Below are 20,153 nucleotides of genomic sequence, written 5' to 3' on the forward strand. Positions count from 1 at the left end.
GTTTTTGTTTTTCAATTGGACGGACAATATTATTTTACATCCCATTATGGGACTTACGTCACGTCGTTAAAATTATTTCTTAAATAATTTTTTTTCATCAGAATCAATAAAACTATTAATTAAAAGATAGAATTTAAAAATAAATACATAATAGTATAAATATTTTGGTGGATTTGTGTAGTGTGGTATTAAATTACTAAAATGGATTGCCACTTATTAACATCAACTTGCGTTCAAATATTATAATATTTGTATAGTTTCATAAATAATGCATAATATTATTATTTTATTTATCCAGGTCATTGTCTATTATTTTCACTATTTAGGAAAACAAGACCAGCTAATAAGGAGTGGCTAAATAAGTGACTAAAGAATACCTATTTATTAAAACCTTAAACGTGTTAGCATGATTATTGTATCTTATTATCTTATCCGTTATTTAGCTCATAAAATAGTGTGCAATTTTAACCGACTATAAATTTAGTTATACCACGACCGATAAAATGTACGGTTTTTGTCCATAGATGTTTTTGGGGTCGAAATGAAAAATGAGCGGTTTTTGGATACAACCTAATTTATATCGACGTTATGCCAAATGCAATTAATTAGTATATTCTACAAAACATATGGTGTTTTTACTTAAAATGAATCGATAAACTATATAGGTCATTAGAAGAAATTTAAATTAGGAATACATCAGCGCATACCGATATTTTTCGATATAATAAGTAGAATGAAATCTTATAGCTATATAAGTATTATACACGTGTATTTATTTTTTATAAGATAGGTAGTGAAATACAATATTTTATTAAATTTATATGCGTATCACTTATACATACCTAATGAGTAATCTTGCCAATAATGTATCAAGACTCAAGACCAATGTCGGTAAATATAAGTTGTTTTTTTTTTTTTTGTACACCTAAGTACGTACATTTTGTTATACAAAAATGTGCCCGACATTAGTAGTTGTTCATAGTATTTTTTTTTAGTGAGATCGTTGTAAATAGCTATCTACAAGACATTATGACGTATAGGTGAGTAATTATTGAGACTGATTATAAATCATTGTAATTATTTTCTTAATTGACTGTAAATTTAAAAAAAATTATCTTCTTCACGGAAAAATAAATAGAAACATCGTATTTTAAATCGTTTGGGAATAATATTATTTCTTGTAAAGCGTATTAGTAATACACAACACGTTTCGTATATTATATTAGTTTATTATAGGCATATAAATAAAACACTATAACTTTTCTTTTTTGGGAAAATCCCAACCGAGTTCCGGTTTTTCAGCCACAGCCATGTAGACCATAGCACCTCTGTTTGGCAGCGGTTGAATGGCCACGTAGGTCCGTTTGTCCGGCGTCCAGTGGCATTGATATGGAAGAGGTTTGGGTGGAGGCATTGGCTTATCGAAAGGTCCGGGCTCGGGTTTCTAAATAATATTTGTGTATTAGATAAAGGTGTATGTACTTATAATCACTTATATTATATATTTTAGACTAGTTGGCCGAAATAGTTTCAAACCGATTCATGTAAGTAAGTTAGATTTAATTATTTTACTCAAACTGGATGTTAAAATGTATTATATTATCAGAACTGCTGAGTTTTCACTTATAGTATAATAGTATAAAAATGGTTTCAAAAAGAAATGATTTTAGATTAATCATATAAATCAAGTCGTTCATATTATTTTATAAATACATGCATACTTTCTGTGGGTATATATTTTATTTTTTAAAAAAGGTTACGAGATAGCCGATAGCAGTTTTCGTTTGATCTACCAAAACCCTGCGGGGTGGTCTTTCAAAAGTGGTAATAATAATATTATTGCACTCAAAATATTTGACAGGTAATATAATGTAGCTAGGTGTCTATAGTAAATCTATTTCTCATCCTCTCATCTCCGCTTATCACCCGCGTGTCTACGTCCTGTTGGTGTTTCTGGCACTTACTCCCCAATTGCAGCAATTCGGATACTGTCCGGTCTCGGCGATCGTCCGCTTGACGACTCCCATGAAATATTTCATGAAATTATTCCGGTGTTTCAACACGTTCACGTCCCTGCTCTGCAGAGCCTTTGCTCTATTTATCCACTTTTCGGTGATGCCTCTGTCTGTAGAGTGAAAACCAAACCGTTATAATTATGTATAGTCCGACGACGATAGAATGTGATACACATATTTAAACGCAAAAACAGTGGACAAAATGTAATGATATATTATTATATTATCGAAATCAGTTATTTTGTTCGGGAAAACCAACAATAAACATAATGCTATATTAATCTGTTCTTAAATGCGTTCCGTTATATTATAATAATAATTTAATAGAAAAGCCACAACGATAAAAATATATTATAAAATATTACCATCCATGTCTCTCATTAGCGGTATCATAGTTTTTGCGACCTCTGTCATTTCGGTAAATTCTTGTGCGTAGTCTGTCATTTTAATAGTTGGAGAATTTTTCGCTTTTCCTCAATCGATCTCAATATCGTTAAAATAAAATCTATACTTTTATGCTACCAATTGTTTAAAAGCAATACGAGTGTATAATAATATTGTTTTTTTGAATAGCAACGTCAGACGAATACGCACTAGTTACCCAGCTGTTATTAATTTCAGCCAATCGCCATATAAATGTATAATATTATTATTAAACATTTTAATAACATAATATATTTTTAGGATTGTCATTTATACATATTTGCTATGCTTATGATACTCAAAACATAACATTGTGCACTGTTTATCTTTTCTGGTCAGTAATAATATTGACAAAACACATTGAAAAGTATGATCAATTTTATTCGTGATTGGAATAACCTAACCTAAGGCTAACCTAAGTCATATTTAATATTTTAGTTATAGTTTGAACACTGAATACTATTATGTTAAATGATTAATTATTGCTTCAACTTAATTTAATAAGCACCTATATAAAAAAATAGGTCATAGTAAAAATCAAATAAGAACTTCAACAAAAATATCTAATGATTAAAGAAAACGATGAACTTTAAAACCCTCTTTAGATACCAATAACTATTTTTAAATGGTAAAAGTGGTTTTTCGAATTTTTTATAAAATAATTGCTTTTTTGATTTTTAATTAAGTAAGTTTGGTAATTGGAAAAAAATCTGAATTTTGAAAACTTCAAGAGTTTTTGGTAAATAGGAAATTAATAAAAATTTAACTCAGTATTAGGGTGTAATTTCTAACGAGGTTCGATTTAATAAAAATATATTAAAGAGATGGATCCATGCACAAGCCCTGAAATCTCTCTTTTTTAAAAACTTTTTTATTAAATTTTGAGAGCTAGAAAGTTATGAGTTAACTTTTTAACCGTTACAAGAATAGTCAATTTTAGCTAGATGTTTCAATAGCAACGCAGACATCCGAAACATAGGGTTAAAATGAAACAGAATTCACCATAGGCCAACGTCTTTAATGGACACGCATCTAACACATTTTTGCTAATACATACCAAACAACTGAAAACGACTACGTAGAAAATAATTCCTTGTTAAAATGAAATCCCTTCTCCCAATGAAATTCAGATATTCAATATTATTAAAACGTCATAAACAAACACCTAACGTGCTCTCTCTATGGTTTTCGGAACGAACAAACAGAAAATAAATCTTTCACAAACCTCACGAACATACTATATTATAATAATAATTTATCACGCCTCTGTAATTGTACACAGTACTGAGCACCAGCCAATTAGTATTAATATATTATAATATAAAATATAACAGGGGTGGCCAAACCGCGGCTCGCGTCATAGACTTTTGCGGCTTGCATCTTAACGTAACATTAGACGTAAATTAACGTAAGATCCAAGATGTAAAAAAAAAAATGACCTTTTTTTTTACATCTTGGCTCTTCAATTTTTATTAATATATTTGGTGGCCCGCGAGTCTCTTCTCGCTGGCCACCCCTGCAATGTAACTTGTCAAACGTAAAAAAGCTTAAACAGCATTATTATATTTTAATAGTTGTAATCAGTAATAAGATTTTGTTAAAAATCATTGAGTCCCAATAATAATATTATGAATAGATAGTTTTTATATTTTACAATCTACTTATAATTCTGTTTACAAGTTTTACAATTTGTTTTTTTCTTTTACTAAATAAAATATCGCGTATAATTTATTTACATTTAAAAATAAAATGTCTGATGTTCTTGATTTTGATTAGATAGTATTCTTATTGAATAACAACATAATACTATAAGTTACAATTAATATTAATAATATTTATAATATTTATAGGTCTATAGATCCATAATAATTATTAAAAGCCTTTGTTTTTTTTTTAAATAAAAACTGTTGATTTCTTATAATATGTACAATATATATTATAATAATATGATGTTGACTTGGTAATGAACCAAACATTTTTTTTTTATTTAAAACTACAAGGCTTAAAGCTATTGATAAGCTAATATGCTTATAAAAGTTTTAATCATTTAAACTGAAACATAAATGATAAAAAATTTATAGTATGTGTCTTAAACAAAAATGTATTTGTCAATTGGTACTCAACTAATCTATAATAACATTTTCATCATAAATATTAAGTTTTTTAAGAAATTACTTAACCATTGACAACATAAGTTATGGTAATAATAATTATACTCTGTATTATATTAACATGGAAAACAAATTTATTATCTATTAACTATGGAGTAGGTTTATAAACAAAAACAAATAAATAAGTAACTGCAAATAGTATTGATTACTAACAATATTAAGACGAATAAGATAATCTAAAAAAATGTTTTACATAAAAATATTATTGTCATAATAAACTGATTTCTTAAATAATTTTCTTCCATCAGAATTAATAAAACCATTAATTAAAGGATAGAATTTAAAAATAAATACATAATAGTATAATTATTTTGGTGGATTTGTGTAGTGTGGTATTAAATTACTAAAATTGATTGCCACTTATTAACATCAACTTGTGTTCAAATATTATAATATTTGTATAGTTTCATAAATAATGCATAATATTATTATTTTATTTATTCAGGTCATTGTCTATTATTTTAAGTTTCTATAATAGTACATTAGTACCTATATAATATTTAGTATTTTTCAATGTTTTTTTTAGATAAACGGCCGTTTAAAAAATGTTTCAGATTTCACTTCTATATAATATTCCATAAAATATAAACATTTATAAAAAAAAAAATATTTAACAATAATATTAAATTTTAGCTTTAAGCTATTCCGCTTATTAAATTATTTGTAACAAGCATTCTGCAAGAAGAATCAATGATTACAATGTTTATAATTTTAAATCGTATTAGATTTAATAAAATAAAATATATAATCAATTATGATATATTATTGCTGTTGTCTTATCTTAATATTAAATGTAAAATACAACTTACAATTATAATTTTTATTGGTGATAATAATTATTGTATGTATTATTAAAAATAATTAGGCGTTTACTTAAATATGATTAAATTAATCATTTTAGCCTTTTTATTTATATAAATTTGGTACTAACTATACTTCGATCAATTCCTATCTGACGTGAGTCGTATCAAAAATAAACTGGAAATTGAAATTACATGATTACGTCTTGAATAATGTTATGATGAACAATATTGTGATTTTAGGATACTATTTTTGTGAACACAGACTTTTGGAAGGACTTGGATGATTACTTCGAGAGTGATTATATTCAATAAAATTATGAGAAAAATGGGTATCCTATAGAGTTTTTTTACAATACTGTTAATCTAATTGCATCTATTATTTTAGAATATTATATAGTTATGGTACTGATATGTAAAATAAAAATTACGATTAAAAACTAAAAGTATATGCATATATTGTACTCAGATAATATTGATTCAGTTTAAGAAAACAAACAAAACAAAACGATTAGGCTCCTAACATTTTTTTAACTGAGTAACCGGGAATGGAATAGAAAAACAAAATTATCATGAGGAATATCGCCAGCACGATGATCCCCTTCAAAATTTTCCATTTATAATTGTGCCAAATTATGTAACGTATAGATTTAAATGGATTTAGGAACCACATGAATGAAGCATCTGGTCGGCTGTAAAAATAAAATAATAACCATATTTTAATATTGTATTGTTCGCATGACGCGAATCTCAAGAATTTAATTCAAAATTTATATTTTACTTTGGCTTATCCAACGGATCTGGTTCATTGCGTCCAATACCCGCGGGAATCTTTTCCGCTTCGTCGGTGGTAAGCAAGTGTAACTCAGCCTCGACCTTCCCCTGTAAAATGGAATTTCCCGAAAATTACAATAATATTACATTGTTACGTTACCATGGTTTACAAACCGTCAATTCCATTTCCTCGTTTTCTTTTTTCACATAAAACGGCCACCAGCCTTTAACGCGTTTTTGCTTGAATATATTAACCATCGGTACTGATCCATCCGACTTGAGCATTTCCAACGTGCACAACTTTGAAGATTTGGCACCTCGCGGAAAATTATTCAAGTCCAATGTTAAAGCTCCTAAACATTTAATTTGCTTGAATAGAGGAAAACTTTGTCATTATTTTATCACAAATGTATAATACTGGAACTTATACAACTCGCATAGGTATCGTTTTTGTGTTTATTTAGAATAATTTGAGTAAAATAAGGTTATTAATGCTATTTTTCTAATATAGAGTTTCTAGTGCTATGTTATGTAACTTGTAAGTTGTAAATTCTAATAGAAATTAGATATACTAAGATATATTTTATAACAAAAAATGGGGAAAATGCACTTTATCACACCCCTCATGAATTAAAAAAATTTTTTTTATAAAGACGTGTTTTTCAACGTTGATTTTGAAACTATTTGAATTTTTTTATGCGAAAACCATTATTAAAGAAGCTATGACAAAAAAACCTTAACAACTTTGAGTCTTTGGTAAAGTACAAAAATGTGTCATCAAATCCATATTAATTTTTTAATTTTTAATATGTGTATTACCGTGCGTCACTTACTATAAGTCTAGAGTGGACATAAAAAATTGTTAAGTTTTACAATTTTGACTATTTTTTGATGACTTTTATTATAATGCTTACGTTCATGTTTTGAAAGTCATATTATAAAAACACTCGTAAATAAATATTTTAATGTCACTATTTCCGAACCTTAACACGCGTCAACTATCTGCAATCATATAACTATCAGATAACGTATTTACCCAAAAAATCATCAGCTGAAAAATGATCAGCATCCCACACTTGAAGCTCGAGCCTAGCTGGTATTTTACTCTCAGTTTCATCCCACGAGAACAGTGATTCTTTTTTCGATATAACGATTTTCTCTTCCGCCACTAAATAGTCGAAAGGAAATAGAAATCTCCAATTGAAATTGCCTTCGCCTGTCAACGACCTGTAATGTATATCTGTGCTCTGACAGTCATCCGGGCCCTTCAACCACCTGTGTATATAGTAATTATTATCATGTTATACATAGTAATTTTTATATTTTATATTATGTAGCGCTATTATGGTTTATGACAATCGCAATCACCCTTTCACGTAGATGTCACTCATCTTTTCGCCCGTGAAAAATGCGTCGTCTTCTAACACTACGTCGTCCGTGTTCCAAATGATCACTCGCAACTGGTATGACTTTGGTTTCCTTGGTGATATGTCTAACGCCGGGCCCGGCAGTGGCATGTCCATCGGAAACATGTCCACCCACATTTCTAGTTTGCCCTAAGTGTGTTAATCAGTGTAATACTATTGTTACAGTTCATCGGACAGATTTTTATTTCATCGAAACATTATTTTGATGTCGACTTACCCTTTCGATTCCCGCTTTGTCCGCAATAAACAGCGGCCTAGTTTCAATATGTTCGGGTACAAGGTGACAACCTCTTCGAGGTATTTCGTGCCAGTTGTGCAAGACGGCTAACGCCATGTGTTCTTCCGTACCTAAAACAATACTTATTAAACGTCTTTGATAAATTGCATTTCATTCTCTATTCTAGATGTTCCACTTGCCTTTAGCACAATACCATTCGATTGTGTCGTCGATATTATTTTGAAGACAAAATGTTTTAGTGCCAATCTTAACCGTTCCGTTTAAATACACCGGTGGGTCTAATTTAGCTTCTTTGCATAATTTGGCTAATATTTGTGTTGGTTTCATTGAATCTCTCCACCGATTGTACCCCGATCTAAATGTTTGAATAAAATATATAAATAAATGTTTATACTTAATGCTCTGGCAATGATAATTTGACACTACTTACAGTTCATACGTTTTAGGAATACCACATGTTGCTCTATGTCTACTATAAAATCGATTTTCTAAGTCTATTCTGGTCTCTCCTATTAAATCATCTGACCCCAATAGATCCCAATCTAGTATTTGCACAGTTAACATCGAGTCTTGTGGGAAAGTCGCTTCGATTTCAAAACATCTAATACGAATAATGAAATGTAAGTACACACAATATTTATATTTGTTTAACGTTTTAATGTCGTTGATTATTATTATTTTATTTCTTATATGTAAGTAAAACCTACTTTCCAAAAACCGGATTGAGCTGTTTTGAAATGTAATTGTCTTTGTCGCTAATTTTTTTTGAGCCTAATTGTAATACTACATATGGATCAGCTTTTCCATTGATATCCATAGGATGGAGATCATTAGCTTTTACAATGTACACTCTAACCAACACATGGATTGGATCATTTGAAGGTAAACCTTGAAAAAATCCGTACTGTGGATCAAAGCCCATTATAGTGTGATCTTCAATGTCTTTCGGTAAAGGCCATTTATATACTTTTATTGAACCCTGAAATTCATTAAAACTGAAGTTTATTACAATGAAGAAACGAAATTATTGTATACATATTACTTTAAATGTCCCCACTATCCGAGCCTCATCTTCGACATCATCACCTGTTTTTTTACCCCGATACAAATCAAATGGTAATAACCATTCTCGAAAACCATTGAATTCAGGCTGTGCCTCAAGTTCATTTGAATATATCTATTTAATTTGAATAGCAGGTCGTCATTTATTAATTTAATAAAATTACGTAGATTAGATTTATTAAGTACAAGTAGTTATTAGTTAATAGTATATTTACCTTCATAGTAGCAATTTTGGTAATTTCCCGTTTCCTTTGAAATTTTTTTGGACTTAATTTTGCTACAAAACGTGATGCTTTTGAACTTTTTTTGGGCGGTTTCACTTCAATTTGGGTAGGTTCCATTTGAATCGGTAATAGTCCGTTAGTGTCTCCATAAGCTATTTTTCGGTTTTCCTAAGATAAGTATTAATTGTTTAAATTGACGATGAACTTTATTTACTAGTTATTGTGTACAAACTTCAATAATAGCGCTTTCGACAGAAGCAAAATATTTTGTCCACCAATCACGGCTATCGTCATTTTTCAATTCTATTATTTCCTCGACACTTTGTTTCCGACTTAATCTATTTAATTGTGTCTTTATGTCTTTTTGAGTCAGATGACTAGAACCCTTTAATAAAATAAACATTGGTCAAATCATGTTAAGTTATGTGGGTCACAACTTACATAACTAATGTTGATTACAGCATTGTCTGAAGTATTGTTCTTTAAATTAGGCTGTGTATTATTGTTATTATTAGTATTTTGCTCACTTTTAGTAAATCGACTTGTGCTTACTTGATTTTTTTTTGGATTGGTTTCTATAAATAAATAATATTATATAATATTTTGATATATGTATATACTTAGCCAAGTAAATGGTTATAACTGATTATAATGAGAAAAAATGATCCATGTGTAGATTTATTATTTTATTGTAATAGTGATGCTTAGAAGTATTCGTTTTGTTGTATTTAATTGATGACAAGATTAAACAATAAATATAAAATTTACTTTTACTTTTAATTTTAACTAAATTTATAGATTTTCATATAAGTAATCATTGTTTTAAAATAACTTAACTAAAAAAAGCTAATACAAATAACAATTAATTTAGCTGTATTACCTAACGTCCGACTTTGCTCGGGAAAAAATTTTATGTTTCTTTTAATTTTTTATTTTACTAGACAGATGGAACCACTCGAATAGAACTATCCTTATAACCTGCTCCGAAGTATGCTCGTTAAATTTAAAAAACTCCGTTCGAATGCGTTTGGAGGTTCTGAGATTACTTGTTAGTAAAAAAAACTCGTATAACATTTATATATAAAGATGTACACGTTTTATTATAATATTCAACTTTATTTTTGTAATAAATTCTGTAAGTTAGTTATAATCAATGTTATATATTTACTTATTTTTAGTTCTATATTTGGAATATAAATTATTTGGCAGTAATTAGATATTTATTTTAATGGAGAGGAATATGTGAAATCTAATAAATATATTCAATCATTATCCTAAAATAGTATAATATTATATCTAAGTACCCAACTTATGAAATATGTATGTGTATCAATATCTGTATAAAATTACAAATTATGAACTATAAAATTAACATTTAAAAATTGGAAGAAAATCATGTGACATTTTAAATAACAGTATGATATATGGAAATGACGTAAATATAATATACATATAAAGAAATATTTTGATAATAATGTATAAAAGTATATCGGGAAATCTCAAATTGATATTACTTTTACTCGGCGTTACCGATTATCATTTGTTTGAAATTAATATTAATTTTCTATTATATGTATATTCTCTGGATAATCGAATTATTTTAGGATTTAATATGCCAAAAGCTATACTGTTAGACCAACATGCATGGAGGCATTCATTATAAATAATCGAATATTTAAACTGAAAGCAGTGAAATCAAGAGATTTCAATAATATGCATTCACGCGACAGCTTCAATGTGAAACTGCCACTGGAAGGGAAACGAGTTCAGTAAACAAATCGATCCGTGTTTGTCAATATAGATTCTATCCTAATATAATATACTTGAGCTAATAGAATAATAATAAATAATAATCTGAACTGATATCGCTCATGATGAACATCGCCACAACGTCCGACAAAAAGTGAAATCATTGATGAAATATAATAAAATACAAAGTAAAATAATATTTTGTATTCTTACGTTGTAGTTGTTGTAACGATTTATTTCGTTCGAGTGCTTCTCTTTCTTTCTTTGTGGTTGGTACATACATATATCTATGGATTGAGTTTATAAGATGTGTACCTACCAAGGTAAATCTACCAAAACTCCTACAGTCGACCGCGCGTATTGTGAGAGGAGGGCGATAAAGCTCTTGTTCCGGAAGCTCCTGTAAAATACATCAATAATAATATTGAAGTTCAATTTACCTAGGATAACATTATGAACCTATTGAAATAATTTGTAAATAACATTATAGACGAAATAGCAGTTACAGTATTTTTGTCAATAATTTACGACTCTTACTAGCTCTAAAAATTTTACTGGAGTACTGAAATTTGGATTCTTGCGTGCATTTTGAATTATAGACGAGTAGAGTATGTGACCGGCGCACTCAATATCCACACGGGGTTTGTCTACAGTCATCAAGTGAACGCGCTTCAGGTCTCGCAGTCCCCAAAATAATACTTCAATCCTGAAAACAATTGTGATTCATTATAAATACGTTACGTGTTCATTAACTGTCTGTTTTTTTTTTTTTTTTTTTTTTTTAATAGTTTAATAAAAACTATTTGAAAATATGGTCCTAAAATGAACTTAACAATAGTAATTTTAATAGATACATTTTTAATGGAAATGACGACAAGGGTAAGCATGCTTGGTGAATCACCCTAGAATCTAGTTAACTGTTTATGTACAGTGTATACTCATATTTTATGATGTACCTACATTGTGGTGGAGCATGAGGTTATCGTATCGCGAGTAATATTAAACGTAAACTATAGTAGGAAATTAAAAATAAATAATTTATTGTAATTAAATATTATTGTTACCTATATTTTGCTAACGTTGGTCTAATATCTTTCGGAATCGGTAAGATTGGTTCACAGTGTTGTCCGTCTACTATTGAATAAATATCCTTAGGATTTGGCAACGGTGGTAATATTGCACTTTCGCCAATTAGTGCGTTAGGGAGCTGTACAAAAACATATCAAATTACATATTATGTGTCTTGGTTATTACATTATTTTATACATAAAATAGATAAGTATATATTTTCAAATATCGAACTTGTAATAATTCGAACGTGGCTAAAAGCTCTCCGGCGTGTTCCATGCCTCTATTGACATCATACCATTCCAACGACGGTGGGAATTCTGGTCTTACATAATCGTCTTCCAAAAGTTTCACGTGTGGCTTAGCTACGGTTCTTCCGATAAATTCAGACTTTCCCTATAGACAACACACAAAAACAGTCAGTTTACGTTTCCCATACGAAACAGAACAGTTACCACTTTGTCTTGATCGAATATTTCCACCACGATAGTCGGTGGATGCTTTTTAATGTCGTCCTTCGTCCCATACAGTATCACTTCATTGATGATCAACAGTTCATCCCAGGTGGGACTTAAAGTTTCGTCGATTACCTGTAATGTGATAATAAGCAAACTGTCAAACATCAAAATCTAACGGTTCGACGACCCGATTGAATATAGTATACAGGTATATGTTATAGTATATAATATAACCTACTTGTGTCTTGGTCGAATTTTCGCAGAATATAATTTGAGCGTACGGATCGGATAAGCCGGACGCGTCGGAACCTATTAACGAACGGGCTTGATACATGTACGCCCTCAGTTGAAATGTCTAAAATAAACACACCAGTGGTCAATGTTGTAACGAATCAATTCAATTTTTTAGAACACCTGTTCACAAAATGCATTCCGAATGTTCATCCAAATAAAGAATACTTAAAAAAGTATTCGAAGATTATGCTTTTACGTTTATATTTAATAAAGTTAATTTTAATTTTGATTAATTCTATTTTATTAAATATTTTATGTAGGTAAATATAATATTATTTATACACATATTCCATATAAAGTCTAATATGATATAAAAAATGCTCTTTTAATGTCCTACGCGAAACCCATTTATGTTATAGCAATTTTAATTTATAGATGTTTTGAAAATAGTGTTGTAAACGTTGGTATATATTATTATGTAATAAATTGGGGTTCAAAAACTTATTTTGCCATAGATAATAATTATTGTTTGAAGTTTAAAGTGTTTTTCACATTAATAAAAAGTACAAAAAACATGTTTAGAATACGTATGTGAATAATAATTCGTATAAAATCTACCCGTTTAAAATGTATTGTTCTTGAGTAGGTATAATGTATATTGTATATAATAATATAAAGTATTTAAACACTAGCTAAAATTGATTAACTTAAAAGACTGCTAGTGAGATTGTTATAAATCAGTCAAGAACCACGGTACAGTTATATGATCGCAGTGGAAAACCTACAAAAGTAAATTGACTTACATATTTTTCACAATAATGAATATAGGCCGGCGGTGGCAATCTCGGATTTTCCGAACTATACAATTCAGGCGTGGTGTTATAACCTTTTGGCAGACCGTTCGAGAGGTACTTCTTGTGTTTCATTTGCCCCAACCACGTGTACACTTGCAATTTAGCTGGTACTGCCCAACCAGATGAACCGTAATTTTTCTTTCCCGGTAACTGAAATCATAATAATAAAATTGAATACCTACCTTAATTATTTACAATATTATGTTCATTGTGTTTGACAGTATTTGTATTTCAATTAAAATACCTTTAAAAACATGCTGTGTACTTTTGAACAGAATTTTCCGCATTCTTCGTCAGCGACGGAATATATTAAGTGCCTAGTCATGATTCGTTGATAAGCTACTCTTTTGCCATTGCTTACCATCCATAGGAAAATGTCAGGCAATGCATGTTGCGGCTAGAAATCAAAGTAAGTACGATAAAAAAAAAAGCTAAACAATGTATTTAAATTATACATACATCTTCGATGAGGGCTTTGATTTTTTGTAAGTAGCTCAATGCCGTTCTGTAACGTTCTTTGAATGAATTTTTGGTAACTATAGCTTTCAAAGTTCTTGACATTTTCCCAATGTGTTCCTGTATTTTTAATTTCGATAAATTATTTAAAGTCAACAACAATTGTTATAATAATTACTATCTCTCTAAGGCATAGCTTCATTCGCTCTTTGTCTAACTTAGTTTTTCCTAATCCCTGACCACATCCTACACCCTTTGTGAAATTAACGTATCGATTGCAACTAATAGACAGTTCGTCTAAGACAGATTTCAGTTTTTCTTCCTTATCCGGATCATCATCGTCAACCAAAAATGACACTTCATTAAGACCTTCTTCCTGTGCACACATAACATATAATAGGTAACAACTTAAAAACATCAAATGTTTATAAACCTATAACATGCCATACCAGTTTGTCCGATATCTTATTTATAATATTCGAGTTGTACATTCTTCGTCTGTAATCTGGCCATATTGACTTGACATGTAAACAAGGCTTGTCTTCACGCAAAGGCAAATAATAATACACTTTATCGTTGGATATCGGTTTTATTGCTGCCGTTGTGCTTTGCCACGATTCCGAAATAACGCTCTCTAAAATATTGTGATTCGTAGAGGATAGAAAACCATCGGAATGTATAAATTATTCATAAAGTAAACGAAAATTTACCGAGCACGTTGACTTTATCGTGATCTTCTTGAGAACTAGATTCGTTATGGCCATCAATCATATTCCCAGCATTCCCAATACTGAGTTCGAAAAATATTGGTTTCTCTCCAAGTTTCTTGTCGATCATCGAAGCATCTAAAATGGTCATGAACAAAAAGAACTCTTCGTTTTTACAGTACGATGTCTGGAAATCAGAAAAATTTCAATGAATAAGTCGATAAAGTATTTAAACTATATTATGTTTTACCTCTGTGATGGGATAGGTAGGTTCGACATCTACACCAGAGTTCATAAATTCCGTGTTTTCGGTGATTTCAGTTCGTATCGCCACTAATACTCTTGCCCTGTATGAAACACCTTCTCCGAGGCCAGTATTAAGCGTGGCGTGCTTGTCTAAAATACTATAATCCCTTGTTGACCCGTACATGTGTATGAACGTGGGACCGAATGTTGGGGGAAATCCTATGATACCAATTCAACATTTTTGTATTATATAGAATTTGTTTACGTATAAAATAAGCTAACACAAAGTTCAACAATTTATCATTTTAAATGCAAGGAATTTACACCAAATTTGAATCGAATTCAATTAGAATTTAAAAAAGCAGGTAAATGGATGTCACTCTGCTGTACAGTAGGTTACAAGTGGGTCAATGTATAATGGATTGTATTAAACTTGAATTGAATGATATAATATCATTGTATAAGAAAAACGATTCTGAACGGAGACGGTTTATCAGTCTGGATTTTTTAAATTGTTATTATTCATTATAGCCTTTAAGTTGAATTAATATTATAATTTTTTATTCATTGATACGGTGATAAGCAAATCATTAAAAATTAAAATCCCATTTTATCGGTTTTTTGTAATTTGTCAGTAGTTTTTCCCGTGGCATTAAATAACTATTGAGAAAATCGAAAAATGACCTCTCTAAAATACCATTTTGATATAATTTTCTAAAAGATAAGGTACTATAATATCTTGAAATCGAAGCACTCCTCTGGTAGAAACTTTGTATACAGGATAAAAAAAAAAAATAAATATAAACACCATTGTAAAACCATACTAGCTACTTCGATCCGCTCAGAATCTAAAATAAGTAATTATTTTATGTTAATTAGGTACATGGGTTCAGTTTTTTAAAAGAGATATTTAAATATGTATTACTATAATATTAGTATTAAATGTCTTGATTTAATAATACTTAACAACCTATAACATATTATAAAATCGTTGGTGTATAGGTATACTGTAGACGGTGCAATACGGTAGTTGTTAGTTGTTAATTATATTAGCTTCAAAACAATTATTGATTATAATATTATTTGTTTACTAATTTGTTAACATTTCGTTATTGTATCTCATATAAAACTGTATGAATACAAATTAGTTGCCTGTAGATAATTTCAAAACAAACATTATTGTGAGAAAAATTATTCATAAGCACCAGACATTTAATACCGCTTAGAAATACAGTAAACTTTAATAATAATATAATATTATTTTGACGGACATGTTATAAATACTTTGATAGCTTAAAATAATATTTTCATAGATATTATTAGACTATACACAGTGTAAGTATATTATATTTTAAGAACCTCTTTCGCCGTCGTTTGATATTGTCTTCAGGTCGATGAAATGCGTGCCAATAATCGTATTTACTGGATCATTGTCCCTCAGTTGAATTTTTATCCGCTGGCAGAGTGGAGGAAACATCTCAGAGAAAACAATTTGCTCGTTCCACACAGGCGAATAGCTGTGTTTGCGTACGCTCGTTTTGCCCTTAAGCCAACAAATTCAGTCACGTAGACCAATAATATACAATAATAATGATAAAAATGGAATTGTTGAATTCTCAATCGTATTATTTTGTATTCACACCGTCGCGGTCGTTTGGCCAAATTTTGAAAATTCTATTTCTATTTCATTGCGAAATAATACCAAAACAGTCACGATATTACTTAATCGTTCTCGATAGTATCCCGTCGAAATTTAAATCTTACGCACTAACGACGTATTAACCGAACAACGGTTTATTGTAACGTATACATATTATTAATGTGTCTAAGAGCTATATAGCTCTTGAACGTGAACCTATGTCCTAGCTATATCGATGGAATGCTTTGAACGTTTAATTAAACTCTGAGTGCCGTGAATTTATGGAAACGTGAATTGTAGTGTTTCCTTAAAACGCCAGTAGTAATAGTAAACGTTATAATTATTTATTTTAATCGTCAAAAAATTTTTTATAAATATTACAATTATATAAACATACTTTATAATATAGTAAATACAAAATATAAATGTTGATGCCTAATCTCTGTAAGCTACGGTTGTGGCGGGATTATGGAGCTTAATATTTAACTAATTAGTATTTAACTGTCGAATTATGATGATATTACATCTAATACATAAAAGTCGTGCATATTTAACAAAATACTTGATCTATATGCATCAACGCTAAAAGAAAAACATTAAAATAATTAATATAGTTAAATAGTTATTACTTACTAATTATTATATGAGGCAAAAAGCAGTATGACTACTAGTGGAATAGGTGTGCATACCATTTTTTAATTTCTAACCTAAAATTTCTATAATTATATCGTTGACATAATGATTGATGTTTTCAACCATGTCGAATAGATGGATTATAATCTTAATTTTTGGGGGATTAATACATAATATAGGTACGGATCAAATTCATAAATCCATCGGTTATTTGATTTTGTGAAGTCAGCTGTACTTGTTTTTATTACTTAGAATACTCTACAAAATCAGTTGGTCAATGCGTAGTGTGTACGTATATATTTTATATTATCTCGGATTATAAATTATGAACGGACTGAAGTGATATTTGGTTTAATCAACTGAACTAGAATTATTATTAAATATTCATTACTCATTAAGATTTGAACAAAAGACTATAGGTAGTCTTAAATGTCATTAGGAAATAAATGTCTATAAATATCTTAATATGTTTATAAATATCTTGTATATACCTCATTTCAATAATAAACTGACATTTATCTGTAATTCAACTTTATGGTGTTCTTTGTGTGTCAAAATGTAAAATGAACATTTATTTCATCAAAATAAATGACTAAGTATCCATTTTTTTATATAAAAAAAAATATTTGAAACATTTATATAAATCTGTCGTAGGTTTTCTTTGTATGTCCATCAAAGACTATAATATGATGCTATTTTTGGACGAGTTTTCATAAATTAGAGTAAAATTAATGAAGAAAATCGATACTTTTTAATAAATCATTAGTAATGTATTAAACAATGCTTTGTATTAAAAATAAATTATTGTGACTACGATAAACAGTGTAAGTAGAGGTTTTGTAATCATTTTCAACTATTTAATATTGATTTCATTACGATATACCTATGTATAGTAAGATGTTAACTGCATAATATTGTTTATTTTGTTTAATTTGGTAGTTAGCTTAAAACGGATACGTCGTGACGCCTGTGGTGGTATTATATATCATTTTTCAATAAAAACGAGTCGTTTATTTGATTTTAGTGTTTTTGTTTTAAAGATATTTTAATACAGATAAAATATTCAGTTAAAGTTCTACATATATTTTGAGAGTACGATATTGAATGTTAGAGATTGTTTAGTCATGAATTATGAGTAGGTACACTACCTAGAAGAAATTAAGTATTAACTATGCTTCAGACTAACAACCAAGACTCGGTATTTTGTTTAGCTTGTCTTATATTGCAATTCAAAATGTCAGTACAAGTAGGTAAAATGTTATATTTTGAGAAAAGTGAGTCGATAAGACCCAACATTTACATAGTTTCATAAGCCTAAAAATATTCTTGATCATCAAGAATTATGTTTAAATATCCATGTATATTTAATTCGAAAATTATTCAATCGTTATATTTCTGTAAATTTATTTTAATTGATACCTAAGTCATCAATTGATATTTTAATAATATTATTCTATGAATTCATCATTTTTTTATACAAGATTCTTCGATGCGTTTATCTGCAATATTACCGAAATTCCTACCATAATACGTAATAAATCCATAGGCGTGCTCAAATTGTTGTGGCAGACGTGGCTACTATTTTTTGGATCACCCATCAATTCACTTCAAACTGTCCCATATAAAAAAGTATACATGCCTACTAAAATGTGCATGAATAAATCATACTCAAACAGAAAATCAAATTGTAACATGTAGGTACATTAAATTACGCATCTCTCGTGTTGTGGAATGCGCAATGTCGTCGTCACGGTTATACTTCCAAATTCCAGCAATCAAGCGGAAAAGACTTGAGGGGGATAATATTTTTTTGCCCATTTTTTGGTGTCTACGTAAAAAAAATAATAACTTCAGGTGCTTAAGCCCCTAACAACCACACTTGTCGCATACCCCTATGGCAATAATAAATTAAATATCCATAATATTATGATACTCGTGGAGAAAACATATTTTGGCTTAAGTGGCGGTAACGACCTCGACGATGGTGACAAAATTACGTTATCGATGCGGTCGACTTACGGTTAGCCCGGCGAATGATACTTGCACGAAGGGGTCGACCAGGTCTCGGTTCTCTCCGGTAAACGCTTTTTTCACGTTCGCCACCAGCGTGCTGTTCATTTTCGGCAGGCCATCGGCCCTGTATATCCGCACCACGTACTTGGCCCTCTGCCGGTCCACTGGAACTCCGTCCGGCAACAACAGGTTGCTGTAATCATATTTTAATTATAATGTTGCAGTAACGTGTGATCCATCCAGTGGTGGATAGGCTTATATTTTTTAACCGGGAAATAATTTGAATAAGGGCCTCCTAAAAATAAGACACGAGCGATATTTTATTTTGATATAGCAATACAATACAAAACTATATAATAAGTAATATAGGTACCGTTCTACAGCCAACCGTACAACACTTGTGCTCTGCGATAACGTTTTATAGTTCTCAATAGCACATAGGTACCTACTCCACGGCTGGCGTTACCAGGTAATATGATTCTATAACAATTTAATCACTTTACATAACGCGCCCTAATTCATTGTCAACATGAATAGATCTCGTTTCGCCCAAAACCAATTCCTTTCTACCAACTAAACTTCTCACCTCTAACATATCAAATTAAAAAAGTTCAACGCTTACACAAAAAAATATCAATCCGTCATCTACAAAATCATATCAACCCAACAAATTCAACTCAAAATCAGCCACTATATCGCTCGACAAAAGTATGCAATTGTCTAATTCGTCTATCAACCAGTGTTGAGCTTTAGATAAATTTATCTAGATATCTTATCTAGATAAAAAATAAAATTGACATCTAATTTTTATCTAGATAAAAATTATGGCCATCTACATAAATTTATCTAGATAATTCACAAAACCCATAGCTCATAATTAGTAATAACTATTTTACAATATTATCATTCAATATAAAATAGATAACTTAATAAGAAATCTAATTTGTATTACTTGCAAAATT

The 20,153-nt window shown here is 29.7% G+C and overlaps 2 protein-coding genes across 6 annotated transcripts in view; both read right to left on the reverse strand.

The window, feature by feature from the left end:
* Positions 1–1,215: 1,215 nt before the first annotated feature.
* Positions 1,216–2,883, reverse strand: LOC100569489. Its single transcript, XM_003247210.4, has 3 exons — positions 2,381–2,883; positions 1,965–2,125; positions 1,216–1,444 (listed from the first exon to the last, which is right to left on the reverse strand). Exons 1-3 carry the CDS (start codon positions 2,457–2,459, stop codon positions 1,253–1,255), a joined length of 432 nt encoding a protein of 143 aa, XP_003247258.1. The 5' UTR covers positions 2,460–2,883; the 3' UTR covers positions 1,216–1,252.
* Positions 2,884–5,842: 2,959 nt separating this feature from the next.
* LOC100159656 (otoferlin) overlaps positions 5,843–20,153 on the reverse strand; it is a 158,687-nt gene continuing 144,376 nt past the window's right edge. For 4 of the 5 annotated variants that reach the window (XM_016807690.2, XM_029486841.1, XM_029486842.1 and 1 more), the window contains 28 exons: positions 19,198–19,384; positions 16,266–16,449; positions 14,911–15,125; positions 14,664–14,847; positions 14,403–14,587; positions 14,132–14,329; positions 13,957–14,073; positions 13,742–13,894; positions 13,447–13,647; positions 12,648–12,764; positions 12,407–12,541; positions 12,186–12,347; positions 11,948–12,090; positions 11,421–11,589; positions 11,097–11,283; positions 9,576–9,709; positions 9,367–9,519; positions 9,126–9,302; positions 8,891–9,025; positions 8,556–8,827; positions 8,279–8,449; positions 8,028–8,203; positions 7,828–7,958; positions 7,552–7,739; positions 7,220–7,458; positions 6,358–6,536; positions 6,191–6,291; positions 5,843–6,101 (listed from right to left, as the gene is read on the reverse strand). In XM_016807690.2, the coding sequence (XP_016663179.1) occupies positions 5,921–6,101; positions 6,191–6,291; positions 6,358–6,536; positions 7,220–7,458; positions 7,552–7,739; positions 7,828–7,958; positions 8,028–8,203; positions 8,279–8,449; positions 8,556–8,827; positions 8,891–9,025; positions 9,126–9,302; positions 9,367–9,519; positions 9,576–9,709; positions 11,097–11,283; positions 11,421–11,589; positions 11,948–12,090; positions 12,186–12,347; positions 12,407–12,541; positions 12,648–12,764; positions 13,447–13,647; positions 13,742–13,894; positions 13,957–14,073; positions 14,132–14,329; positions 14,403–14,587; positions 14,664–14,847; positions 14,911–15,125; positions 16,266–16,449; positions 19,198–19,384 (4,774 nt within the window). In that variant the 3' untranslated portion in view covers positions 5,843–5,920. The remainder of the gene's footprint in view (positions 6,102–6,190; positions 6,292–6,357; positions 6,537–7,219; positions 7,459–7,551; positions 7,740–7,827; positions 7,959–8,027; positions 8,204–8,278; positions 8,450–8,555; positions 8,828–8,890; positions 9,026–9,125; positions 9,303–9,366; positions 9,520–9,575; positions 9,710–11,096; positions 11,284–11,420; positions 11,590–11,947; positions 12,091–12,185; positions 12,348–12,406; positions 12,542–12,647; positions 12,765–13,446; positions 13,648–13,741; positions 13,895–13,956; positions 14,074–14,131; positions 14,330–14,402; positions 14,588–14,663; positions 14,848–14,910; positions 15,126–16,265; positions 16,450–19,197; positions 19,385–20,153) is intronic. The other variant, XM_016807691.2, reaches the window with a different exon arrangement.

The sequence above is a fragment of the Acyrthosiphon pisum genome, chromosome A1, assembly GCF_005508785.2.
Source record: "Acyrthosiphon pisum isolate AL4f chromosome A1, pea_aphid_22Mar2018_4r6ur, whole genome shotgun sequence".
NCBI classification, from domain to species: domain Eukaryota; kingdom Metazoa; phylum Arthropoda; class Insecta; order Hemiptera; family Aphididae; genus Acyrthosiphon; species Acyrthosiphon pisum.